The following is a 24,968-nucleotide window of genomic DNA, read 5'->3' on the forward strand; positions in this document are numbered from 1 at the left end:
GTCAAAATGATCAGTGCGCTTATTACTAGCGGAATTATTAGACCGTGCAGGGTAGGCAAGTGGCACAACCTTTCAACAAGGTTTGCCGTCGTTTAGATATTAGTCTCTCAGACTCTAGATTATGCCTCAATTGATTGATGCACTGAATTTAATATACTGCTCTCGGCACATTCTGCTTACATCCCTGATCTGAATATAGCACTTTCATTGTTGCAATAGTCTAACCTACATTTTATCGAATCGTGGAGTCGAGGAAGCTTTGATTGTCTCTCTTATACGGTCATTCATTAACTTCTTAATATTTCCGTGGAGGCCGCCGTACCATAGTACTACTACTAATAAGGGGTTTGTTGCGAAACGACAGATCATGGTAGTTGCTGTTCACGTTGTGCTCCATCTTATGCGATTGGCTGCCCCGCTCGGCAACCGCAAATTACTTTGAAAAGGCCGCTTCGCCTCGTTTGATTTCAACTTAATATATCTCTGGCACGTGGACGGGCTATAGGACGGCAAGACGCCTTCCATCACTAGCGCTACTACTAGGAGTACCTAGTCCTACCGTCGGACGCGACCGCCAACTGTATTTCTCCTATGACATGAGACGCTATATGCTAGCAGCAGGTGCATCCAGGGTATGAAAATCATATAAAGCTATCTAAACATCACTGAACAGTCCTCCTCATCCATAAACTGTTGGATGACACGCTCCTCGTTCCATTGTTCTGCCAGTTCTTCCAGTCTTCGCTTTATCGAATCAACATGGTGAACTCGTTCAGGCCGTTGGTTATTTCTTTATGGCTGTTGATGGTGGTTAGCGGGAGCAATGCCCAGGTCCTGGCTCCCGCTAATGATATCTTATCCCCGTCGACCCCGACAAACCAAAACCCCCTGCAATATGCTGGCGGAAATAGCCCTTACTTCGCTGGTACGACTTCCCTTACATTTCCTGGCGATAGTGGACCTGAATTGTATTCCTAGGCCCCAATGTCTTTGGTATCGACAGTAGCGTTCCTGATAAGTGCTCGGTCCAGCAGGCGGCTTATGTCGTGAGGCACGGCAGCCGGTAAGTGCTCCACGATGTGCTGCGCCCAGGCGTTTGAGCGCTAAGCTTGAACTGCAGCTTCCCAGATTCTGGCTCCTATGAATCATGGGTTGGTATCAAGGAGAAGGTCTGTTAATTATGTCACAGTAATCTGTCAGGGCACAGCCATTCTTTCTAACCTCCGATACTAGATCCGAGCTGCCGTCAATAGCACCGGCTTTGAGGCCCGCGGATCACTGGCCTTCATCCCAGAATGGACTCCAGTTTTGACCAATCCAAGCCTGCAAATGTCTCAAGAGTCAATAACAGGATGGAAGGAGGTATCTGCCCATTCACGAACATCAACATGGTATGAACACTAATTGTGTGTAGGCGACCGATCTGGGCTACCAGCTACGGGCCCGATGTAGGACTGCAGCCCCATGCTCATTTTCATTCGTGGCTAATGACATGACAGATCCCCACTTCTACGAAGATGGAACCCCATTCTATGTATGGGCGAATGCTTACCAGTATCCTCTAAATGAGTCGCGAGTCGTTCAGACCGCCCGTGCCTTCGTTAATGGGTACCTCTACGAGTATGCCGACACCTACGGCACTGTGGTCAGCGTGAACTCGACCGGCTCCGTCAGCGCTATCGGCAACTCCCTAGGGCCGTCTGATATGTGTCCTGCATTTTTCTCAATTTCCAACGGGGGAAATAATGTTACCGATTGTAAGCCTAGGGGGAACTCCATCCGTGCGACCGGGCTAACTCCGTGACAGTCGACGCTACCTGGACTCCCAAGGCGCTCGAACGCATCAACTCCCTCGTCAGTGGCAATCTCACCTTCGACGAGAGCGACATTCTCTTCTTTCCCTATATGTGCGGATACGAAAGTCAGATAACCGGACGTCTGAGCCCCTGGTGCGGAGTGTTCACCGAGGACGAGCTACGCAACTACGCGTATTCGCAGGATTTGAGCTACTACTACAAAGTCGGCCCTGGCTCTGTTGGTCCGGCCAAGGTGCTCTTCTTACCTTTCCTCAACAGCTTGATGGACCTCTTAAGTAAGGGTCCGGGTCAGGTTGGAACCGATGCGGATGGTGGTAACTTCACCGTTCCCAACCTGATCATGGCCTTCTTGAATGACAATCAAATCGCGGAAATGACCGCTGCCATGGGCATCTTCGATGACGAGCCCTCCCTACCCATCGACCAGCTCCCCGCCTACCATCTGTATAATGTTGCCAACTGGATCACTATGCGGGGCACTGTTGCCTTTGAAGTGTTGAGTTGTGAGGTCGAGTCGCGACGTCGAATGAACGACAAAACCTATATCCGCGTACTGTTCAACGACGCGGTCTACCCCATTGCCCACTGCCAAAATGGACCAGGCCGTAGCTGTCTGTTGTCTGATTATATCTCCCTTCTCGGGAAAAAGAGCGAAGCTGCGGGGAGCTTCGACGAATATTGCAATGTGACGGTCGCAGATGCCCCTAACCCGGTCGCGGGCGCCAGCTTCTTCACTGACCTGAGCCTCGACTTTTTAACCTTTGTGAAACCGTGATTGTGCCATCGGAGCTACTTTGTGGTGCTGGAGAGTATGTCTGAAAATATTTCTGTATAAATCTTGTGACTTTTGAGTATATATGAAGTTCTACTTCGATCATTGTCGGTGTTTGGGGTCTTCTGTCAAACTTGGCATAGCCCGACCGTGAAAATTTGCCCGTCAATACCCGGCTGTGCATACCTCACCTCCTTCATTCGAAGCATATTAACATGGTTCATTTTTATTCTCATGAAGAGTTGGCTCTTTACTATGTAGGTCAATATCAACTGCCATTTTTGTCTGCCCCGTGATCCTCACATCAGCGAGAGCAGCGGCCAGACTCGGTATCAGACCAAACCTTTGTTTCGTACGACGGCGCATAATCGGGTGAAAACGGGCATGCAGGATAGTCCGTGGCCGCTTGTTGTGTGGCGATGCTGATTGATGTGCGTGCAGTCGACTGACGATCGGAGAAGATGCTGGCTGATTCTGCCTGGAAAGATGAGGTACTCCGCACGCTGCATGTCTCCTCATCCCGCTCATCGCGTGTCTTCGCATTGACGTTAGTCGCGTTCGTTGTCGGTTTCTGTTCTCGATGCATTGCCTCAACTTCCGTCTCGAACTCGGCACCGTCCCTACATCGCCATCGAGCAAACAGATCATTCTGAATCCAGATTACTTTCCCCAGTGCACGGATCAGCGCAACCCGGAAGGGCAAGGACATCTTCTCGCACCCCATGACTCCTTCGATGAGCACATCTTGAATATAGCCGAGACACGCGCCGATGTGTATGTATTCCACATCAAAGGAGATCATGCGGTCTTTCCCCGTATGCATACGCCTAGAGCAGTTGTCAGTTATCAAAATCCAGATCATTAGGCCCAGTCCGACCTACCCCACTTTATCGAGGTACGCCCAGAATTCGATCTTGGTCGGATCAGAACATATTCGAGTGATGTACCAGCGGAGGAACATTCGGCGACATTGTATATAGGGGCTTTTGAACTCGGGATACTCGTCAAGATCCTCCTCCGATGTTGTGCTGCGGGTCTTGAATACACGAGCTGTTATATCTGCCTCCAGGAGCTTGGAGTATACGCGATCGACAAGGGTGGGTGCTAGTGCTTTGATGTATTTAGATCCTTTGTTTAGTGCAATAACATCATCTGGACCATTGTGTCAGTGATATAGACTGAACTGCCTCCGTCGTGGAGACATCTATGCATGAGATACGGGACGACTGACCGGCAGTAAAGCCAATAAACTGTTGCAGATAGCGAACGCGAGCTTCAAGATCTGTATAGAGGGCTTTGCGATCGACATGACGCGGCAGGCTGCCTAAGCCGTTGTAGTCTCCCATGTTGTATACTAAAGCTGTGGATTGGTTCTGGTACATCTAAAGCGACAACCTAACTTATCGCCACATGGCACTCCATCCGGGGCCTTACTTATAGCCTGCCATGAAGAACCCATGCAAGGGCGTCATCCAATCTTTCCGTTGATGGAAAGTGATGCATCCACCTTGGTTGCCGTCCATGCGCATTTAGGGTTCCGAGCTGCCTTGTCCGCGGTCGGGTCCAGCAATGACAAGCGAATCACCAGGTCACTGGGAACAGGTATCCCCGCTCTGTGGCTTCTACTGAAACTTTGCCACTGATGATACTATCATATCGCGTGTGTGACAGATCCGATCCACTAGGAGACTGTTCAAGTTATTGCAGAAACTATGAATAGCTGCGGCAGAAGAGTGGCCGAACTCCCTCCTGTCTCGGCCGGATTCCCAAAACAATCCTCATCGTCCTTTGACATTCTATTAAACGTCAACCCTCGGGTATGATATGTATTCTCTATATCCGCAAGTTCTGATTAGTGTCATTGATCGCGCATTTTGACCCCTCGTCTGTCCTGTGACACACCAAATGCGTGCAAATTATTCTCTCGAAGCTTCTCCCGTCATGGCGGTCTAGTCCAGAATCCGTGCGAGAGACGCGAAGATCCTGCGCGTTGCGTTAGATCCCTGTCATTCGCGTGGCTGAGAACCGTCCACTTGCAGAAACGCTTCGCTTCTAAGCGATGCTCTCCAATTCTCAAAATAAAGTTTTCTTCCTTGCTGTGAGGAACGACGTGTTCTGAAGGTTCCACCTAACTGTCTTTTGTGGACACGGATAAGCCATCAATAAAAACACAGCCAATGCAGCCATCAGCCTGGCCATGTTGCCAGGTTACATGTGCTACCGACTATTCCGATAGGCCCGAATTACCTCCCCCCTGGTTTTGACATGGCAAAGGGGTCAATGATCTCATATAGAAGCGATAGTCTCCGTATGGAGTACAACTAAATCATGTCGACGCATGAAGCATCTGACGGCTGAAGGAGCTTGCGATATGCAGAACTAATGGCTTTATTTTCCTCTATTGCATGGCCTATGTCTTTGGGTTTCTCTGTTAGGTTTAACACGAAGGAATTTTGACAATCCTTTCCTAATTGGTAAACCCCTTGCAAAATGGGCCTCCATAATACAGCTCGTTACTCCGTACTAATCTCCACAATCTCAAATCAGAAGTGGATGCGCGAGATAACTGCTGATCTATCTCACGTGAGGACACACCATCGTAATAGGAATACAACAGTGATTATCAGCAATAACTACAGGCTATGAAGAATGCAAGGAAGGAATAGAAGATTCCATTCTTCTTCCCGTCCTCACAATTCATCATACATTAGTTTCCGCGTTTTAGGCAGCGGTGCGAGCAGTCAGCTGTCCCATTACACATTATATCTAATGATGAGAATCGATGGGGATTGCTGGTTGATCGTAGCGGGAACAATCTCAGGCATTTTTTTCAACCACCCTAGAAAAAATAAAAATAAAAATAATATAAGATAATAAGCACTCCCTCAGACGATCCTGAATGACAATTGTGGAACATATGGTTCAATTGAAAATCGGGCAGTGAGAGGGATCTTTTACGCGCTCAATCTACCTGCAGCTGTAGCCTTGCAAAGCGCCCCCAAATTGTCAGACTAGAGCGTGGGTAATTCGCAGGGCTGGGAGCCATATCCACCAATGTAGGAACGAAGATGGCATGCTGACCTTAGGTACACAAGGCTGAATACCGGTGATTCCGTAGGCTTAGATTTTTCTTATTTGCTGCCGACGGTGCTGACAAGGAGAGAGCAGGCCTCTCCTTTCCCAACCATCCAACCTGCTGGTTAACAATTCACTCTTCCAACCATCCCGCTTGTACTTTCTTGATTGCCATCTCAGCTAACTTCACTCTCTGCGTCAATCTCATAATGACCTCGCCTTCTGCAGATGATGGAGTGACAATTGCTCTCACCCTAACAACGAGTTCGCCGACTCTTTCGCTTTCCTCTTCCCACTCTCTTGAGGTGTTTGTCTGCGCCCGCATCATCCAGTCCACGTGCCCGGGCCGACCAGTCGCCATCGCCGCCGACCGGTCTGTGTTTGCAGGCGAGGGTTTAGAAATCGGCGTTTTTGGGCTTGGTGCCGTCTCTAGGCAGGATCCATCGCGAGTCATCGATTTTGGAATTATTAGACCGCGCTATCGTGACGACTTTGAAGGGCCAAGCTTGTCTGAAAGAGGGTACCGCCTCCTCACCATCCCAGCCGATGGTACGGGCATCGTGGTCCCTTATGAAATATCGTTTGATCGGCTGTTCAAACATTCTACACTTCGTCCGGAAGATATTACATCCGGGGAAGAGTTCGAGATTAAAGTCAACCATGGTCGATGTGAGGTCTTGTGGTGGTGCTGGGGAGATGTAGAGGGAGACCTCAAAGGGAAGAACCTACACGCATGGTCGGAAGGAGGGAATTATTTGTGCTCGTTTGATGAGCGGCCGAGTGAAAAGGTGATCGAGGGAGGGAACTACATCCTGGGAGGGGATGTGGACAAGTTCGAGGTAGAGGATCAAACAGGGCCAGTCGCTATCAGGATGATCCCCTAACTTCGGTAACATCCAATGCAACCTATATTATGAGCACATCCTCAAACACTTGCTGGAAGGTTTTTTTGCATACATCTTGCCTTGTCGGGAGGGACCATGTCTGGGATTGTTTGGTTTGTTCTGAAGGCAATCGGCAGCTATATTAGTTTTGAACAACGAGCGTAGATGGTAAGTGCAAACACTGGTTGAATATGGTCCTCGCTTGGTAACTAGTCCACCGGATGAGGTATACTCGAATAGGATAATCATATGATCTTTCATTGCGCTATTGGATGCTAATCAAAAAACAGATGTTGGCTCCAGGTCAGAGCCGCAATCCCTCGGCTACGCAGTCCAGCACCTTCGCGCGAAAGTCCAGAGAAAGTTCCGGATCACTTCCCTTGCGAAAGTCGCCACTAAGGCAGGCCACAACTGCAGAGGCATAAGCGCTACCCATCTCCTTGGGTAGGTCACGTTGGGCCAGCGATGTTAACGCAGCACGAACGTCGCGACCTTTAGGTAGTTTGCGAGTACGCTGGCCCTCTTTAATGCGTGTTTCGAAGAGGCGAGACACTGTCTTCCACAACCCAATCTCCAACAGAACCACGCCTAACGCGTATATATCATGGAGCCGGGAATATGGTCGTGAGGGATCGCCCTGACGGTCGGGGTGGCGGTAAAGGTTAGGTTCAATTTCGAAATCACTACGCATATCAGTCGCTCCTTCGACTGGGCGAGCATAGCCCCAGTCGCTGAGGAATGCGAGAAGGCGCGGTTTTCGTAGTCCGCCTTTGGACGTCGCGGTTGTAGTGAGGGTCAGTTTGGACATAAGCTCAACGCCATTGTCTTGCGTCTGCTCAAATAAAAGAATACCTCGACTCCAAATGTTCTTGTGCAACCAGAGCGAACCGTGGACGTTGAGAGTGGTTAGTACGAGGCAGTGCGCGATGGCGAAGCGATCCTCAAGCGATGGCTTTGTGGGCCGCTTGGTCTGAGGATCTACTTGGTTTATCAAGCTGTGCAAGGTCGTCAGGTTGTTCTGCACTGGCATCGAATTATCGTCAGTATCGTGAAGTGGGAGTCGGTACGCAAAGACGGTCCGCTCCTTCTCTGCATCATCCTTGTATCCCAGGCACTGGAGGGAGTAGATCGTTGGCTGTGACACCTCAGCAGTCTCCTTCCCCTCGGAAAACGTGGCATTCTGGAGGAGCCAGGCCAGGTCCCGCAGTGGTGCCTTCAGTTCTGCGATTTCTTGTTCATCAAGATCATCATATCGCAGACGACGGTCATAGGGGCGAAATTCCAGGACTACCGGAGTTGATTGATCCTGATGAGTCCACGAACCCAAGTGAAATCCATCCGATGAGCTGTTGGACTCAGTAATGGTACCCTCGAGTTCTTGAAAATCAGCTGGTGCATGAAGAAATGCTAGTTGCTGTCGTTTGACCACCTCTTCTAGTCCCGTTCCTTGCACTTCGGTCGCTGCTGGCGGCGACTTCGCTGCGGAGCCATCCGTCAGGGTGTACAAGGCCTCCTGGGAAAAGTGCTGCATCAGGTCTCGCAGACTGTCTGTCCATTCTTTGTATTCGGCCAGGACACCCAGGAGTTTCTTCTTATCGAAGAGTGCCCAGTCGTAACCTTTCAGCTTGATTTCCTTGGCTTTGGCCTTCGTCCGACCGAGGAACGACTGTTTCCATTTTCCTCCCTTCGGCAGGGCATCGTCGCCGTGGTCTAGTGCTGCAGTCGAGGCATCCAAGATCTCATACTCTTTCACCAGAGCGCGATATTCAACCAACACGCGACCCATCTTCAGCAAGAGGTTACATATTGTCTCTCCGACCCAGTCGGGAAGCTGTCCTGGGAGCAGAAGACCGCGCTTTTTATCCAAGAACCGACGCTGGAAGAACTCCAACGATGTCAACTGCAGGTCCAATCGAAGTTGAATGGCGGCCCGATCATCGTCATAGGCTTTGACGTCTGAAATGACGCCCTTGATGAAGATGGTCACTTGGATGACTTGCTGGACTGCAGTGACTGCGGTACCATAGACATCCATTTTGGCCAGCCTCGTATGATATGTTAGCGTTTACCTAAAGACATAGCAGATCAGCAAGGCAACTGGCAAGTATTAATATGCGGGCTGCCGCCAGAGCCACCACGCAGGGGCCCGAGACGAGTCATGTCGGCGGGTCTGACAGGTGTCCTAGCGCTGACGTGAGGAACCCCTGCGTCCCAGCTATACTGGAAACAGGCTTATCCTAGCTTGGAAAGGGAAATGTTAAGAGGATCATGAGGTACTGTCCTCGTATTCAAATGGAGACGGGGAAAACCTGATACAACAACCATGAACCCTTCTATAATCGTAACCTTTTTTACCCTATCGGGTGCCGCTGCTCCCGCCAACCAAATATTTAACATTTTCGGTGACGATTCTGCTTTTTCGACCCTAGATCCAAATTGTTAGTGAGTAGAACCGTTATCCGGGTTAAACAAAATCGTGATATTGAGTAAGTCTATTGATCATTTTTGACAGCTGCAGAGATCCTAGGCGATGGTATTAGTGCCCGAGTTTCCATTTCCTTGCCATTACCCGACCGATAAGAATACTACTAGGGTTCGTTGGAGCTGCTCAATGTCATTGGTTGTGGGATACTGTTTCCCCCCCACATTGGGTTGTTTAATTGGCCTCAAGATAGGAAAGTGCGGCCCGAGTAATAAACGAGCAGCGTGTTACTTGGCCTTCGTCTGTGATATGGCTTGAAAAGGTGTAACTATTGACAGCCTATTACCTTGTTGTTCATTCTCTCTCTTTTGCCGTCACTCCCCGCTTTCCCGGCGGCTGGTCTTCATTTGTGTTGATCTAAGTGCGCACAACAAGTCAATCACCGAGATCGATTCCCCACATCTCTTTCAATCGCCAATATCACCACTATGCCCTCAATCGAAAAACCCAAAATCCTTCTTCTCCCTCTCGCATATCAAAACTTCCTCGATGGCACCTATTCCAGACTCTTGAGCAGGCTCCTGTAAGTGGCCACCGTCAAGCGCGCAAAGGTAAATTCAGGGAATTCTTCGGGGTTATGGTCTTCCCTGGAGTTATGGCGATTATCATCGCACAACATTCCAACTCAATCCTTCCGGTCTCTTGCCTGACAACGTTGAGCCATCTTCAGTGCCTAAGCCGGAGAGCATGAAGGTGCTTCATGTCAAGTACGCTCCATCCGAGGACAAGCTCTATATTCCGACTGAGGGTGCGGTAAGGCAAAGTCTAGTTTGGGCTCCAACTTATGTGGATCGGACTCAAGCTGCTGTGGTAGAGGCAAGGCTCGGACAGGGGCCTATCTATTACTGTGGAGATGTGAACGGGAAGGATGGATCAAACCAGCTGACGTTGTCCCTTTGCGGGTTCAAGGGAGAGTGTGCGCCCATGTGAAGAATGATTCGGATGGTTAGCGGGAACACTTACGCCAGGTATCTACACGCATCCGCTACTATGGTTAAATCTTAGAGAAAGGAAAGGTAAAGTGGTTGGACAACAGAAGAGAAGAAAAACACCACGATACAAGTCGAATCAACAGTACCGCAAAGCAGCAAATCAAACAAGTTGAACCCGATCCAGCAATTAAAATGAAGAAAGGATAATATCTAGACTATAGCTCGTGACCTCGCGGCGAATAACTTCACTTTGCCACAGCCACTGCCTCGTATGAGTGGGGATAGCGTCAGCGCTAGCGGTAGTGCGAGTGACGAGTGCGATGCACACGGCAAGGAAGGGAAGTCGATCCCGCTCTCATCAACAGTTCATTCTGGAAACGGAGGAGGACTCGTCTTTTAGCTCAACCATCTTTTCATTCACGCTATGGATTTACTCGACGATGATGGCGCTGCACTACTGCAGGAGGCTCTCGATACCCTCGACGAAGATGGCATTAATGAAACGGACCCGTTCGATTTGGATTTCGATGATAGCGGAGCCAGTATTTCTCCCGACGACCTCCTCGACAACACATCCGAGCCCCCAGATCTCGACCCGCTCAGCTTGGTTGACGGCGAAGAATCCCATGATGGAAACAGTTTATCATCCACTGATCTCCTAGAGGAAAGAGTCACGGCAGTGCGGAATGGGGAAAATGCTCTGATGACCTCGGTGTCCGACTTTACAAGCATCCTGTCGCGAACCGGTATCCATGGACCTCGTCATCTGCAAACCTACAATCTCAAGCGCCGTGCAGTCAAGATTGGCAGTGGCGGACAATTTACAGTATATAAGGAGATCCCCGGCCGGTTCTTTGGCAACGAAGGCTTGGTGATCAAACGTGTCAAAGTGTTTCTGTCCCGTGAAGGAAACTCCAGCTTTGCCTCCGGCTCGGACTATCGTCAACGACTACGGTCTTTGGAGCTGGAAGTACTCGCTTTATCCAACCCCTACCTCCGAAACCACCGCAACATTGCCAAACTCGTCGCCTGGGGATACGATTACCCTTATCCAGATACTCCAGTGCCAGTATTGTTCGTGGAGGAGGCGCTGATGACGCTTACCGACCTTCTAAAAATTGACAACGAGAGGTTACTTGGGTCGCAACCCCAGGATGTTAAGTATCAACTGTTGCTGGATGTAGTCTCAGGTCTCGAGGCGCTGCACCGGCTGCATATCGTTCATGGAGACGTCAAACCAGACAACATCTTAATCTACAAAGATTCTGCAGGGAATGAGAAAGTCCCGCTTTGCGCCAAGATCAGCGACTTTGGGGTCTGCGTCGATTTAGAGTCCCCTGAAGACAAGCTCACTATTGATAGTTACTATGGAACCGAGGACTGGCGGGCGCCTGAAGCAAGCGATTACGCCAGGTGGCAGGGCGACGCTTTCAACCCAGAACTTATGTTCCGCTTCGATTCCTACAGCTTGGGATTGCTCATTCTATCCACCTTCATCAATCGTGGTGAGCCAGTCAAATTGAAGACGGCTGGAGAAGAGCCAGTCGAGGTTGCACTTTTCATGCTGAGAGAAGATGCGACCATCACTGGTCCACTTCGTATGCAAATAGGCAAAGCTCTCCGACAGCTGCTGGCAACAGATCCTTGGAAACGCAGTCTGGCAAGTCCTGAACTGCTGAAGCTGGATACACCTGCATTTTCATCCTGGTAACTTTGGATACCGTTCACTATCTGACATATATTGGAGGCTGTTGACTGACGCACCCCAAGGCTTGCCGTGGCACAGGATACTCGGAGGGTCACTGCTAATGTCGGCATCATCGACCCGGCGCACAACCAAGGCCCCAGATTTTGGTACCGATTGGATCCCTCCCTCCTTGCAGAGCTGGAGCAGCAGTTTGCTGAATCCCAGAGCGACCTGTCTTTGCGACATGCCGGTGACGTTCTGCTGGGTATGGCCCAGTGCATCACCGGAGCGAAGCCGTCGTACCTTGATCGCCTGCTTACCTACATCACCGAGGCGGCCCGAAGTGGCTATTCGCCGGCTCGAGCAGTGTACGCGCAGCTCATGCATGCCCATGGCCAGACACCGGCTTTCAATGAACAGACACTAGATAAATGGTTGCTTCAAGCTGTGGCTGAGGGATATCTCTTTGCGTCACCCTCATCGAGGGTCACAGAGGAGCAGCTGCAGACTGCAAAACAAGCGTTCCGGGATGCAGGTGGCTTTTGTACAGATTCCTTCACCCGGAAACCTGCCATCCTAGCTGTTGCTCGAGATAGAAAACGAGCAGAGGAGTGGCTTACAGCGAACAAGAGGGTCGTTGATATCAATGGTAATACGCTATTGCATGTTGTAGCAGCACTGGGATCTATCGACGCTGTTCAATGGCTAGTTGAAAATGCTAAGATGCCAGTTGACGTGCCGAACGACAATGGCGAAACACCGCTGTACAAGGCCAGTCAAGCTGGGCAGACAAACACGGTCTACTATCTTTTAGACAAGGGTGCAGCTTCCTCCATCACGACCCGAAGAGACAAGCTGACCCCCTTGCACTGGCTATTCACGTTTCCGGAGTGCTCTACAAGGAGCGTTGCGACACGTTTTATCCAGGAGGGAGGCGCCGACGTTAATGCTTTGATGGTTCCGGAGAGAACCGAGGAAGGTGCATACGCGGCACGAAGGAACTTCATGGCTCATTAGTAAGTCCTCCTTGGTTACTGTGTAACCTTGACATGCTGCGGATACTGACCAAGACGTACAAGCCCTTTCGAGCTACCCATGGGGACACCGTTCCATTGGGCAGCATTCGCTCGTAACATGCCAGCAATGGAGGTCCTGTTAGATCTCGGTGCTGATGTCAATGCCACATATTATGACTCAGACAATGCGACCACTGCCCTAGGTCTTGCCAGCTGGTACGGAGACATCGAAGTAGTACGATTCCTTCTATCAAAAGGAGCGAACGGCGGAGCAAAGGACGCACGTGGAAGAAACATGCTTCACCTGATGACCTTCCATCAGCCAGAGTATCATGGTCCTCTACGGCAGGCATGGCATTACTGGATACGACACGGAAGTTGGAATAGTCATCTCTATCAGATGACAGATCTGGTCGCCGCACTTACCCTGGCGGGCGCTAGTCTCGAAGACCAAGACGAGATATATCCTCGAACTACGGCTGTTGTGAGAGCGGCAGAAGATGGAGTCTGGAACGGAGGTGCATTGTGCGCTTTGATAAACGCCGGTGCCGATGTTGAAGGTCCTCGAGGATCATCGAAGGATACTGGTGAGTATTTGTCTGGTAAAACAAAGCAACCTACATGAACTAATATCTAGTTTGCTCAAGTTCTCCATCAATGGGCCAGGATCACAGGCCCACGACTTGCCTATACGGACTCATACCTCTACGTGCTGCAGAAAATAGTATCAAAGATGACATCTCTAGACATTCGGAATGATTTCGTCGAAGAGACTCCTCTTCACTTACTGGTTACGATATACCACTCCGAGGAAGAGTTCCGGTCCGCCTGTGATATCTTCTTTGCCCATGATCCCCCACCAGACGTGAATCTGGGCGATCGACAAGGCCTTACTCCTCTGCTAATAGCCGCGGACACGAACCAAGTCACGCAGGATCCCGAACAACGTTTATTTTATCTAATCGCCAAAGGGGCTGATCTCGGAGTCCGGACCAGAGAGGATAAGGATGTCTTCTGCCTCTTAGCCAACAACAAGACTCTCAGCGACCAGCAGAGTCATGATATTATTTATCGGTTACTGTCACATCTGGCGGATCTTGAAGGTTGTAGTATCCCACAGGCGTACAAAAAGCACTACCTTCCGCACGAGGGTGCCATCCTCACCCTCAACACGGCGGCGATGGCGGGAAGAGTGAAAACCACCTCCCACCTACTAGATGTCGGACTCGACGAGGCCATCAACAATCCGATAAACCTGAGAGACCCTACTACCGTCCTGGACAGCGCCATTTCATCAGCAGCGCGGAGCCGACACATGCATCTCGATCTTCTGGCGGCCTACAGTCCAGGGGCCCCACGAGCCCGTGCGCTCGCGGCCCAGACGGTGTACGATCCGCGTCAAGGACCACCGACGCGCGCTGCTGAGGCTTACACGGGACTCCCAGAAGTCCTGCAGCTCTTACGCGCCCGTGGTGCAAAGCGGGCTATTGAGCTAATGCCATCCACTCATTCCGAAGTGAGTCCGGATCATCCTGATGTCTGGGATATCACCCAGATGTACTGGATTGGGTTCGCCCCGGGAACACAGCCAAATAGAGAACGCTGGGGGGCTGTTTATCAGCTATCTCGTCTACCCTCGGTAGGCTGGCGAGAGACGGTCGTCGATGGTCTCAGAGAGATGTACCAGTTCGACTTGTGGTGGCCCGATCTAGCCATGCTTGAGGCTACCATCAACCTCGTCAATAAGCAGGATAAGGCCCTCGCTTCTGGTACAGTACCGATGTCGCCCACGGTTTCTTCCGATACAAGTACGGAGGTAGTAGACGTTGAGCTGCTTAGGCACATGTTGCGGATGCTCATTACCGCAAGACCCAACGCCGACGATGTCCAGACAACTGATGAGATTAGTGATGATTCCACGCCCATGACCAAGTGGATCAGGATTCGCGAGGGGCGAAAGTATGATCGCAGTCCTGCGTCCTCGGGTGAGCAAATACCCGAAGTGGAACTGGCGTGGAGAGACACTGGATTCCGGCTCGGTCAGAAGCGCGTGCGTCAGGTTAATTAAAAGAAGATAAGTACCCGTATGGGCGTGATCTAGCATCTCACATTCGTCTTGCAAATAAGATGATTAACTTAAAGAAAATTCCCAATTGCAGTATGATACAAGGTTGGGTGAATAATCTATGTACTCAAATATATACAGTCAATAATACTAAGATAATGGTTCATGGCTTCGTGGAAGGAAAGTTGCCAGTGCCCAGAATATCTCCATCGCTTTCCTGTCCATTCAGAGCGCGGTCGATCCGGAACTGCGTCGTCTTGAACAGTCGAGGCATAGCCGTCTCTTCGAAGGGGATCTTCTCCACTACCATGCGCGCAAGCTCCTGTGCCGATTTCCAAATCACCGGCATGCCGTGACCATTCAATCCCGCCAGGATAAACTGATCGTCCTTTCCAGGCACAGCTCCAATGTGCGGGTTCGAGTCATACGAGTATCCCATGACACCTGTCCAGATTTGATCGACCTTCGCCCCGCTATCCTCCCATCCACGGTACGTCCGCTGCATGTAATCATTGTAATAGTCCTTGGCTGAGTCAATGAGAATAGTATCGTCGACATTGTTGTACCATTGCTCCTTGTATGAGCGGAACTTGGCGGCTGCACCACCGACAACGATGCTGCCATCGGGACGAGGGATCAAGTAGGAAAGGGTGTTGTCTTCGGTGCGGTTGATGTAGGAGTTGTTCAACAGTGGTGCGGTCTTCCCCTCTGGCACCGTAATCCGGCAGCAGATACCCTTGCAGGGCACAATATTCTTTTCGTACTCGGGAAGCAGACCGGCCACGTAAGCATTACTGGCATGCACAACCGTTCCTGCGTGCATCTTTCCTCGTGATGTTTCAATGGTATAGCCGCCCTCCGGGCTGGGGGTTATCGATGTAGCAGGGGTGAATGTTTGCAGATTGACCTTGCCCGTAGCGAGAACGGACTGGAGAATGTGTAGGATGAATTTGTACGGCCACATGGTGCCCGCCGTGAAGGAGGCGCAGGCTTTGGCACCTTTGACACCACAGATCTGTTTGGTCAGCATCCGCGACTGCATTTCGGGACTGATTGGTACTTACTCCCTCCACGTTCTTTCCTGTGTAAAACACCACATCATTCATATACTCGAGATCCAATGACTTCATGAGCTCATATGTGCCCTTTGCCTTTTGCGCCGCTTCCTCGTTACACCAGACATCGATGGATCGCGCAAGCGTAAAGTCACAGTCAATCTTCTCATCCTCAACGACCTTCTTCAAGGCATGCAGATTGGCAATTTCGAATTCAGCAATTTCCGCTCCGGCGCGAACACCTGCCCGGTCGACGTATGTTGGAATGTGGCCGTAGAAGTCCGGACGGAGATGTCCGCCATTGCGACCCGTCGCACCGGAGCAGGCTCCCCGGGCCTCTAAGATGGTGATGGACTTGACCTTCTCCCCGTGGTCACGCAGCAGATGGTATGCAGTGCTAGCTCCGGCGTAGCCGGCGCCGATGATCACGATGTCCGCGTAATCGGGGAGATGCTCAGTTGAGCGGTGATCATGCAATTGATGCGGCTCATTCTGCCAGAAACATTCGCCGGGGTTAGGGACGGGGAAACAGCCAGCTGTAGCCATGATGAAGGTCTGTACAGTCACAAAAACGCTGTGAGAAGCGGTTAAGAAATGAAAAACTGGAACGCGACCGTGTTTTCTGGGCGGACGATAAGGGAGTCTTATCTGATGCTATCGCATCGTATCTGATTCCACACCGGACCGGACTTTCCTATCGCGGCCTAGCGCCAATCTTATCGGTCGCGCCGGGACTGTCCCCTTTGGGCAGTTGGGGCCGGTAGGGAGGGATGCACTTGGAGAGACAGCGACACGGTGAGGAGCAGGGCTTCACGATGGATCATCCCTGCGCTGGACCAACGAGATGATGGCAATTTGCAATGCGGGGAGTTGGGCATCAGACATATACAAGGTCGCCCAATGCCAATTCCCAGATCGCATTCATAATTCTGGCACAGGGTAGGTTATTTCATACACATCCCGGCCGCATCATGGACGGTTCCTTCAGTTCAGAGAAAAAGACCCCCTACCAGACGGATGAAGAGAATGGGGACCTTGAGGCCGTACCCGGCCACCTCGACGAGGCCCAAGTCTTTCAGCAGGGCCTGCACCAACGACATATTCAGATGATCGCCCTGGCCGGGACAATTGGCACAGGGCTGTTTCTGAGTTCAGGTCGCGCCATTGCTCATGCAGGACCGTTGGGAGGGTTCCTGGCCTACAGCATCATGGGGCTGTTAGTGTCCAGTGTGGTGTTTGCGGTGGGAGAGATGGGTGCCTTGGTGCCGTTGGCCGGCGGCGTGATTCGCTACGCAGAGATCTTCGTCGACCCCGCCCTAGCCTTCGCCAACGGATGGAATCAAATATATTCCTACCTCGTTTCGATTCCGTCGGAAATTGTCGCCGCTGCTGTGGTAATTGAATTCTGGACGACCATCAACAATGCCGTTTGGATTACTGTTTTTGGGCTGTTGATGTTGATCACGGCCCTGGTGTTTGTGCGTGTGTATGGTGAGCTTGAGTTCGGTTTCTCCATCCTCAAGATTATGCTTGTGATCGGCATCAATATCATGGCCCTCGTTATAACATGTGGCGGTGGTCCAAACCATGTCAGTATCGGGTTCCGCTACTGGCGCGATCCGGGTCCGTTCGTACAATATCTGGGCATCGGCGGATCCTTGGGACGGTTCCTCGGATTCTGGACAGCCCTGAACAGTGCGCTCTACTCCTACTCCGGTATCGAAAACATCACAGTTGCAGCATCCGAAACGCGAAACCCACGTCGATCCATTCCCATGGCCGCCCGTCGCATCTTCGTCCGAATCATACTCTTCTACGTGTTGACCATCTTCATGATCGGACTGGTGGTTCCCTCCGACGATCCCAACCTGCTCGGCTCCTCAGGCACAGCCTCCGAATCTCCCTTTGTCATTGCGGCGCGCAATGCGGGCATTAAAGTGGTGCCTTCGATAATCAACGCGGTGGTGCTGACGTCGGCTTGGTCATCTGGAAACTCGAACATGCTGGGAGGATCGCGCGTGATCTACGCCATGGCAGCAGAGGGTCATGCACCGAAATTCTTCATGCGCATGAACCGGTTCGGCATTCCGTATGTGGCGGTGACACTATTGGGAGTATTCATGGCGCTGGGATACATGACGTTGTCCAGCTCAGCCAGCACGGTCTTCACTTGGCTGCAGGACATTGTGTCCATCGCGACATTAGTCAACTGGGGCATCATTTGTATTGTGTACCTTAGGTTCTACTACGCATGCAAGAAGCAAGGGATCGATCGTCACAAGGAATTGCCGTGGGCGGCGCCGTTCCAGCCATGGAGTACATGGATCACGCTGGTGCTGTTTTGCCTGCTGTTTCTAACGGGCGGGTACGAGACGTTTATTCACGGTAAATGGGATACCGAGACTTTCATCTCTTCATACTTGAATGTCCCCATTATTTTTGTGCTGTACTTTGGGTACAAGTGGTGGATGAAATCGAAGATTATTCCGCTGGAGGATGTGCCTGTGCGGCCATTCATCGAGCATTACCAGAAGAACCCGGAGCCAGAGCCAAAACCTAAACGGGGGCTACAGCGATTGAATATTCTATGGGGGTAATGTATATATAGGTGTTTTTATAATGTTCCATAGCATTGTGTAATTAGCCAGCAGTATTCTCTCCTCTTGTTTATTCTCAACATATATATTTTCACTGCTAGGAGACTTCCGTGAAGCCTGTATGCGAGGTACTGGATCCCACATTGCGTTCTAGCAAACAGCCATTGAGCATCATAGTAGTACTACATAGTAAAGTTCCATCATACACTAGTCAGCCTAAAGCAATCAAAACTAGTAGTTCCGACATCCTACAGTTAGTTCGATGTATTCTCAATTCAAGTTGGCTATCAAAATGTGGTGTCAGCACGATAACTACGCCGGCTATCAACACGCCTTATCAACACGTTATCAAGTATCAGCTGCTGGTCGCATATCGCCAATTTCCCCTGAATTAACCTGCGCTTAGACCTACTCTAGTCCCCGTCTAGCGCATGTCAGCTGTATCTGCAAATGCGACCGGCCCGGCCTACTGAAATGGGCGAAGCTGGTGCCCCTCTCCCGGTATCGGCGGGCACCCACCACATCACAACTAGTGAGTACTATTTGATGCCACGCAGTTCCCCGCGATAACGCGTCTACCCCTCAATAACCGCGATACCACACAAACCCTTCTCCCTTCCCCAAACCCTCAATTACTCACTTCTCACAAACACACAACACAAAAAACATGCCCAACCACGTCGTCTTCGACGTCGTCGGCACCTGCGTGTCCTTCGATGCCTTCTACGCCACTATCGAGCGCACGCTCGGCCCCCAACTCAAGGCGCACAACATCACCGCCCAAACCCTGGGATTCACATGGATGACCAACGCCGAGCTCCAATTCACCTTCCTCTCCATCTCCGAAAGCTACAAGCCCTACAAAATCGTCATCACCGAACTCTTCTACCAAACCCTCGCCATGATCGGCATCTCCGACCCCCACAGCTTCGCCACCCCCGAACAACGCGACGCCTGCGTAGCCGGATACGCCGCCCTCGAGCTCCGTCCCGGCGCGCGCGAATGCTTCGCTAAGCTCCGCGACGCCGGGTTCACGGTCTGGTGTTTGACGACGGGCGATACGCAGCGGGTGCGCGGATACTTTGAGCGGGCGGGCGTGGACATGCCCTTGGAGAATTTCCTGAGCTGTGATACGGCGGGCGTGGCGAAGCCGGCGTTGGCGGCGTATCGGCCCGCGTGGGAGAAGTTGGGTAATAAGGACGGGCAGAAGTGGTTTGCCGCGGCGCATTTGTGGGATGTCACTGCTGCTACGAAGGTCGGGTTCCGCGGCGCTTATTGTACGGTTTATGAGAAGGAGGGGGCTTATAATGTGTTTGATGCGCCGTTGGATGTGGTGTCGGAGTCGTTGCCTGAGATGGCGGAGAAGATTATTGCTGCGTCGAAACAATGAATTGATGGTATGGAATGAGTATGGTACATGATTATTGTAGTGTAGTGTAGGGTAGAGTAGACTATGGAAGATCAACATGCGTCCAGATCGGATCTAAACTCGACCCGGCCAGGAACTCTTCCAGCACTTGGGTCTCTGTGCGGGTGGGCCAGGTCGCCGACGGCGATAGATTGGCACCGCCGAAGATGGAGAGATCCAGGGTTGGATCAAACGGGGGCAGCTGATCCATTCCGTCCAGCGGAACCGTCCACGGCTCGACTGTGTCAGGGTGCGGTGGGGCCGCTTCGGATGCAGGTTTTTTGCACGTTGTTCCCCAGTTTCGAAAGGCTTCGTAGTCAGATACCAGGCCCGTAGATTCCGAAGCGGGCTCCGGTCGCTGGGCTACTGTGTGTAGACGCGCGAGGGATCTCTCCAATGCTTCAAGTAGGGATACCTCCGATCGTGCAGAATCACCTGCTGCGGACATCTCCCGGAGCAACGCGAGTCCCTCCCGCATGGGCTGGCGCAAGGCGTCTGACAGATTCTGCACGGAGAATGCGATGAGCACCAACAGGGCGGCTCGACACGCGCTGTACTCCAGATAGGACGCTCGTGCGAGCCCTGGTCCGTGATCGCGCAGCTGGCGACAGATCTCCAATGCCTCCTGAGCCGCTTGGATGCAATCGCCGATGAGACTGTCTCGGTCGGAAGGCTGGAAGTACGATTCCTCCGAAGACACCCGGGGATTCGCATTCGGATGGGCAGCAGACTCCTTGCGGAGAAGAAATGGGCGGCCGATGAACATACGCAGCAGACATGATTCCAAACACAGGTGCATGACGGCGCGATTCGGTTGCTGTCCCACCTGGACTGGGTTGACGAGCGTGTCAGAGATGCCTGCCCACCAGCGATTCCAGGACTCTTTGCGGGCTATTAGCTGGCCTATGACGACTGGCAGCCCTGCTGGTTGGGCGTGTCTCAGACGGGATCTGTACATTGATCAGTATGAGAATTACTACACAGGTGGTTGGGTGTCGCACATGTCATGGAGAAATTCCTCCAGCCAGTCAAGCATCTGAATGGAAATAACTGCACACTGCGGGCTCCAGGCGGACTGTGTCTGGCCCATGTCGGCACGAGCCTGGGGGAGGTCTGCATCCACATCCCCGCGATGCACGGACAAGGGGCGTCCGTGGAAGATCGAGATTAACCTACGATATATTAGCGTTGTTTAGCAGCAGCAGTGGACATCACAGACCTCTCCAAGGAATACGCGGTCCACCAGACCCGGTTCCGCGTCTCCATCATGACCGGGCTGAACGCATTCCGGCGGCATTTCCGATGCATGCCGTTCTGCATCGCCAGACGGACCGCCAGATTCACGTAAATGTAACCAAGCCCAGAGGCATCCACTGGAAGAGCATAGAATCCGAGTAGTAGACATGCCTGTACGCTCTCCAAGCAGGACAGCTCGATTATTTCCGGTAATAGTCTGATAGACTGTTCATAGAATCGCACCCCGATATCTTCCTCGGAGAAGGACGTCTGATTCTTGGGATCTCGATCACTAGGGGACTCCAAATGAGCGTACTGAGTTCCGATCGCGAGCACAGAGAGCAGAATGCTGGCGACAGCGGCAGCCGTGTCTCCGAGACTCGCGGGGTCCGTGTATAGTCGGTGGACGCGGTCCAACAGCCAGTCTTCATCTACCAGAAACCAATGTGTGGCGGCATATTTGAGAAAGGTCTTGACAAGGAAGCCAGTAATCGGACGAGGGGGAAAGCATGCCAGCGCTGCTGATAAGTGTTCGTTGGTCTTGAGATGTTGGGCTCGCCAGTATCCTGAAACACGGTCGGGGCTCTTGGTCCGCATGCGACTTTGGATGCGCTGCTTGATGCGCATAGAAAAGTTCCAGTAGGAGAATTCTCCCGAGAAGTCTATGAAGCTTAGTTATGATTCACGAATAACTACGGCCAGAGCAAGACGCACGCGTAGTGGTGTCACCAACCGGATCGATAGTACAGTCCTCTTCCTCCAGAGCGAGCCCAGCCGGACTAGTGACTTCTGTATGATCTGAGCCTTTGCTGGTAGTAAAGGAGTTGGCCAGACGGGCAAGGCTCTTGGTGTCGAGCTCGATGCCCTCAATTGTATGCTTCAAGATTTGCTCCATGTACCTGCATCGGTCCAGCAACTCCTGTACCTCAGACTTGGCTGGCCGTGTTCTGCGGTGAATAATTAGCGTGCCGTTGTGCCCAGATGGCAGATGAACTCGCCTGGGGACGTAAACGCGAAAATCTCGGGCGCGGGATGCGAGGGCTTTGGATTCACAGGGACGTCGGAAATGGGCGCATCGTCGACAGGGGATTCCTCCTTCGCATTTTTCCTTCAAGCGACGACATTCGTCGCATCTGCAGTGCTATTAGTGAGCTGGTTATCTGGAACAACCAAATTCGTGGATCGTGGAGATAACTTACGCGCGTGCAGACCGACGGCCTTCTGCCATACCGTTTAGGTGTATTTTACTGAACCGATGAGAAATAAAGAGGCGAATGTGTCAAAGCACCAGAGACGGGATACAATCTGGACATATACGCTAACAGCTGCTCCGATGCTTCTCCGCACGCGATAAGCTGCGATAGACAACCCCCGCAAGGGCCATCCTGCTGACCGGCACTTCTCTCGCCGCGGTTGGTCTGTTATCGCCGCCAGTGGGTCGGCTGGAAATGCAAGATAAGCTGTTCCCCACAAGCTGTGCTCTTATTCCCTAGTGTACTGACGTCTGCTCTGAGGAGCAGATGAATGGCTATCTGGCTAGTGTGACTGAAGATTATTAATATATTATAATACGTACGAGATGCAGAATCAGTTAATTGAGGTGTATAAGGGCCCCAAACATCATCTTCCCCTCCGCCTGGTCCCTCATGCGGAAAAATCACAAATTTATCAGCGATTGAATCACTCCGTGTGTCACAGCAGTTCATCAATCTGTCGATACATTAGTCCCTATTGATAGAGGCGATGGCGTTCCAACAAAAGGGCCCTTGCGACACGCCGTGTCCGACTCGTCGGCGTGACTACTGTTGACTCGCACAGTTTGAGTGAATACGATTTTGGATTGCTCTACCTCCACCGCTTCAGTCTGTGACGGTCGGGAAAACAGACGAGGCATCTTGTCGCGCAGCCGTGTCAAGGAAAGGAACAGTGGTCGCATATTCGACAGGCAAGAGGCTGTTATACCCACGGCGGGCTCAATGCAGGTCCACACACTGGCGGGTACTTGGTCGTCTGTTATGGTGTATCTCCTGTCAGTAAAGTACATCCAACTCAGTTAGACTTATTTAATTCTTACATGTAATATCGCTGCCGGACTTTGAAAGCTCAATTAGTGTCACCAGGCGTACAATATCAAAGGCAAGCGTTCTAATGATGAAATATCCATGTCAGCAACAGTATTTCGAACAGCCAGGAGTGAGAATGCTCACAAAGCACCAAGGCAGAAGATGCCTGTTAACATAATCTTTTGCGCACGCGGCACCTGTAGGTTCCAGACGTGTTTCATCGGCAACGCCAGGATGACGGCGTCAGTCACGATGTTCGGAATCTGGAGCCCATAGTAGAACTTGGCAAGGTCGATGCATCCACCGGGAATGGTCGGGTTCCAGAGCTTCTCAAGTGGAATACACACGACGCCCCCAATTAGACATACTCCAAAACACCACAAGATGACAATTGTCCCGACAGAGTTGGCCGCTAGTATCATCGGTCGGATGGAAAAGATTCGCTTGTATAATGCGAGGATAGAGAGCTTGGTGAATGCGATGCATAGTGTGTATAGGAAGCTGCCACTGGCTAGAGTCTGGATGCACTGTCAGCTCAGTAGCACAGAGGTACAAGCAGTGTGATATCACCAACCTTTAAATACACTACCAAATCCGAAGGAGGAACGTATACGATGTGAGTGCCCAGTCCGTTATACAGCACTGCCATTCATTAGTCAAAGGGGTTCCGGTGCAGTTGTCAACCATACTGGGAGGTTACGCACAGACAACTCCAGCCAGTGACACTGCATATTCGAAGACCTACCACCAGCATCCACTGTCAGCACTACGTGGACGAAATTTGAGGATACTTAAAATCAGGACGTACCAATGCCACGATGATCAAGTAATCATCGAAGAAGACCTTGGTGCCCGTGATCTTGCGACAGTACAGACGCAGGACAACTGACACCGTAGAAAGGATCAACGCAAAGCAAGTCGCAGTAATCACGACATGCCGCAGGTTGTCATGGTCATATCCAAGATCACCAGTCTCAGATGCCGCCATCGTGAGTGAAAGTCAGCTATGACAGGGCGACTGTCTAGTGTAGCAGAGGAGGGTGATCTGCCTTCAAGACAGTGGGCAACCCCAAGCTAAAAGAGATATCATTTCGCGAGATTCAGGAGTGTCAGTGGTACTTGAATCTACATCGCGATCGCAAAGGTGCTGATTGATGTCATCAATGATGGTTGCAGAACCTCTGCTGCAGCGTATTATTGGCAGCCATGGCAATTAGTACAGCCACCCGCCGATCGAGCCAAGTAGGGTGTCGTGATTGAAGGTACACTCGCTCAAAATGGCAAATTCTGCATTACCTGTCAGCTGTCGGCAAATGCCATCCATCAGTTAGCCCCCTTGCAGGAAAGCCACGCTCAACAATTCCAGGTCAGTGGTTTGCGGACCTGTCACATTGCCGAGCTAGGACTATGTCTGATATCATCAGCGACCGAACGGCCCACTCAAAGTAAAGTTCATGTTTGGTACCTAGATCATAGCCTGGCAACAAGTGGGAAAAGGAAGCGCTTTGTAGTAGGGCAATCCCTCAATATAAGTGAGGCTAAAGACAAGTTGTGGGATCGAGTATCGATTTGGCGACTTGCTATACAACTCCACATTGGGCCCGGTCTACCCACTGTCGATCTTTACATCGGCGAGAACTTGGCCCCTAGGGAGAGGTGACTTATGTTACACAATTCATTCATCCCCGTTACCTTCCACAAAACCCTTGGGCAAATGGTGTACTTATAGGAGCCTAATAATCAAATGTGACAGGAAACAATCGGTCTCGGCCATGTGGTACGGCGTGCGATATCACTTCTAAAACCAGTTTATCAACAACCTATTAGAGCAGCTATTTGACTTGGGCCGAAATGGGGCGCAAGCTCGAGAGCAGAAGTC

At 51.4% G+C, this 24,968-nt stretch overlaps 12 protein-coding genes across 12 annotated transcripts; 7 read left to right on the forward strand and 5 right to left on the reverse strand.

The window, feature by feature from the left end:
* Nucleotides 1–759: 759 nt before the first annotated feature.
* Nucleotides 760–2,592, forward strand: BO79DRAFT_143502 (putative histidine acid phosphatase; the record flags this gene model as incomplete). Its single annotated transcript, XM_025678323.1, has 7 exons — nt 760–925; nt 979–1,063; nt 1,121–1,169; nt 1,234–1,362; nt 1,415–1,448; nt 1,500–1,757; nt 1,808–2,592. 7 exons carry the CDS (start codon nt 760–762, stop codon nt 2,590–2,592), a joined length of 1,506 nt encoding a protein of 501 aa, XP_025541271.1.
* A 301-nt stretch (nt 2,593–2,893) lies between these two features.
* BO79DRAFT_286422 (protoglobin family protein) lies at nt 2,894–3,935 on the reverse strand (the record flags this gene model as incomplete). The annotated part of the gene is made up of 3 exons (XM_025688469.1): nt 2,894–3,416; nt 3,471–3,741; nt 3,821–3,935. The coding sequence occupies 3 exons, from the start codon at nt 3,933–3,935 to the stop codon at nt 2,894–2,896; spliced, it is 909 nt and encodes a 302-aa protein (XP_025541272.1).
* A 1,902-nt stretch (nt 3,936–5,837) lies between these two features.
* On the forward strand, nt 5,838–6,562 carry BO79DRAFT_191987 (uncharacterized protein). The gene has a single exon (XM_025680864.1). It carries the CDS (start codon nt 5,874–5,876, stop codon nt 6,546–6,548), a length of 675 nt encoding a protein of 224 aa, XP_025541273.1. The 5' UTR covers nt 5,838–5,873; the 3' UTR covers nt 6,549–6,562.
* Nucleotides 6,563–6,804: 242 nt separating this feature from the next.
* Nucleotides 6,805–8,610, reverse strand: BO79DRAFT_208303 (uncharacterized protein). Its single transcript, XM_025682364.1, has one exon. The coding sequence runs from the start codon at nt 8,581–8,583 to the stop codon at nt 6,853–6,855; it is 1,731 nt and encodes a 576-aa protein (XP_025541274.1). The 5' UTR covers nt 8,584–8,610; the 3' UTR covers nt 6,805–6,852.
* Nucleotides 8,611–9,585: 975 nt separating this feature from the next.
* On the forward strand, nt 9,586–9,960 carry BO79DRAFT_143870 (uncharacterized protein; the record flags this gene model as incomplete). Its single annotated transcript, XM_025678351.1, has 1 exon — nt 9,586–9,960. A coding segment is annotated over one exon (375 nt), but the record flags the coding sequence as incomplete, so codon positions are not given.
* Nucleotides 9,961–10,326: 366 nt separating this feature from the next.
* BO79DRAFT_5466 (protein kinase family protein) lies at nt 10,327–12,063 on the forward strand. The gene has a single exon (XM_025689403.1). The coding sequence runs from the start codon at nt 10,387–10,389 to the stop codon at nt 11,671–11,673; it is 1,287 nt and encodes a 428-aa protein (XP_025541276.1). The 5' UTR covers nt 10,327–10,386; the 3' UTR covers nt 11,674–12,063.
* A 905-nt stretch (nt 12,064–12,968) lies between these two features.
* BO79DRAFT_5468 (uncharacterized protein) lies at nt 12,969–14,824 on the forward strand. The gene is made up of 2 exons (XM_025689405.1): nt 12,969–13,252; nt 13,303–14,824. The coding sequence occupies exons 1-2, from the start codon at nt 13,217–13,219 to the stop codon at nt 14,731–14,733; spliced, it is 1,467 nt and encodes a 488-aa protein (XP_025541277.1). The 5' UTR covers nt 12,969–13,216; the 3' UTR covers nt 14,734–14,824.
* A 69-nt stretch (nt 14,825–14,893) lies between these two features.
* BO79DRAFT_262073 (NAD(P)/FAD-dependent oxidoreductase) lies at nt 14,894–16,354 on the reverse strand (the record flags this gene model as incomplete). The annotated part of the gene is made up of 2 exons (XM_025686548.1): nt 15,795–16,354; nt 14,894–15,745 (listed from the first exon to the last, which is right to left on the reverse strand). Exons 1-2 carry the CDS (start codon nt 16,329–16,331, stop codon nt 14,894–14,896), a joined length of 1,389 nt encoding a protein of 462 aa, XP_025541278.1. The 5' UTR covers nt 16,332–16,354.
* Nucleotides 16,355–16,756: 402 nt separating this feature from the next.
* Nucleotides 16,757–18,382, forward strand: BO79DRAFT_262077 (aromatic amino acid and leucine permease; the record flags this gene model as incomplete). Its single annotated transcript, XM_025686549.1, has 1 exon — nt 16,757–18,382. The coding sequence occupies one exon, from the start codon at nt 16,757–16,759 to the stop codon at nt 18,380–18,382; it is 1,626 nt and encodes a 541-aa protein (XP_025541279.1).
* A 589-nt stretch (nt 18,383–18,971) lies between these two features.
* BO79DRAFT_208304 (putative 2-haloalkanoic acid dehalogenase) lies at nt 18,972–19,779 on the forward strand. The gene has a single exon (XM_025682365.1). The coding sequence runs from the start codon at nt 19,050–19,052 to the stop codon at nt 19,770–19,772; it is 723 nt and encodes a 240-aa protein (XP_025541280.1). The 5' UTR covers nt 18,972–19,049; the 3' UTR covers nt 19,773–19,779.
* Nucleotides 19,780–19,833: 54 nt separating this feature from the next.
* On the reverse strand, nt 19,834–22,254 carry BO79DRAFT_262080 (Zn(II)2Cys6 transcription factor; the record flags this gene model as incomplete). The annotated part of the gene is made up of 5 exons (XM_025686550.1): nt 19,834–20,740; nt 20,792–20,962; nt 21,010–21,688; nt 21,741–22,159; nt 22,226–22,254. The coding sequence occupies 5 exons, from the start codon at nt 22,252–22,254 to the stop codon at nt 19,834–19,836; spliced, it is 2,205 nt and encodes a 734-aa protein (XP_025541281.1).
* A 477-nt stretch (nt 22,255–22,731) lies between these two features.
* BO79DRAFT_143524 (uncharacterized protein) lies at nt 22,732–24,077 on the reverse strand (the record flags this gene model as incomplete). Its single annotated transcript, XM_025678327.1, has 6 exons — nt 22,732–23,036; nt 23,101–23,171; nt 23,234–23,607; nt 23,664–23,731; nt 23,794–23,830; nt 23,898–24,077. 6 exons carry the CDS (start codon nt 24,075–24,077, stop codon nt 22,732–22,734), a joined length of 1,035 nt encoding a protein of 344 aa, XP_025541282.1.
* Between the last annotated feature and the right edge of the window lie 891 nt (nt 24,078–24,968).

The sequence above is a fragment of the Aspergillus costaricaensis genome (assembly GCF_003184835.1).
Source record: "Aspergillus costaricaensis CBS 115574 unplaced genomic scaffold BO79scaffold_10, whole genome shotgun sequence".
NCBI lineage: Eukaryota > Fungi > Ascomycota > Eurotiomycetes > Eurotiales > Aspergillaceae > Aspergillus > Aspergillus costaricensis.

Excerpts from the sequence above, each read along its gene's own strand:
- BO79DRAFT_191987 (XM_025680864.1), top strand. The coding sequence starts at position 5,874 with ATGACCTCGCCTTCTGCAGATGATGGAGTGACAATTGCTCTCACCCTA.
- BO79DRAFT_208303 (XM_025682364.1), bottom strand. The coding sequence starts at position 8,583 with ATGGATGTCTATGGTACCGCAGTCACTGCAGTCCAGCAAGTCATCCAA.
- BO79DRAFT_5466 (XM_025689403.1), top strand. The coding sequence starts at position 10,387 with ATGGATTTACTCGACGATGATGGCGCTGCACTACTGCAGGAGGCTCTC.
- BO79DRAFT_5468 (XM_025689405.1), top strand. The coding sequence starts at position 13,217 with ATGTTGAAGGTCCTCGAGGATCATCGAAGGATACTG. Across the intron at positions 13,253-13,302 it reads AGGATCATCGAAGGATACTG|TTTGCTCAAGTTCTCCATCA; the intron begins GTGAGTATTTGT and ends ACTAATATCTAG.
- BO79DRAFT_208304 (XM_025682365.1), top strand. The coding sequence starts at position 19,050 with ATGCCCAACCACGTCGTCTTCGACGTCGTCGGCACCTGCGTGTCCTTC.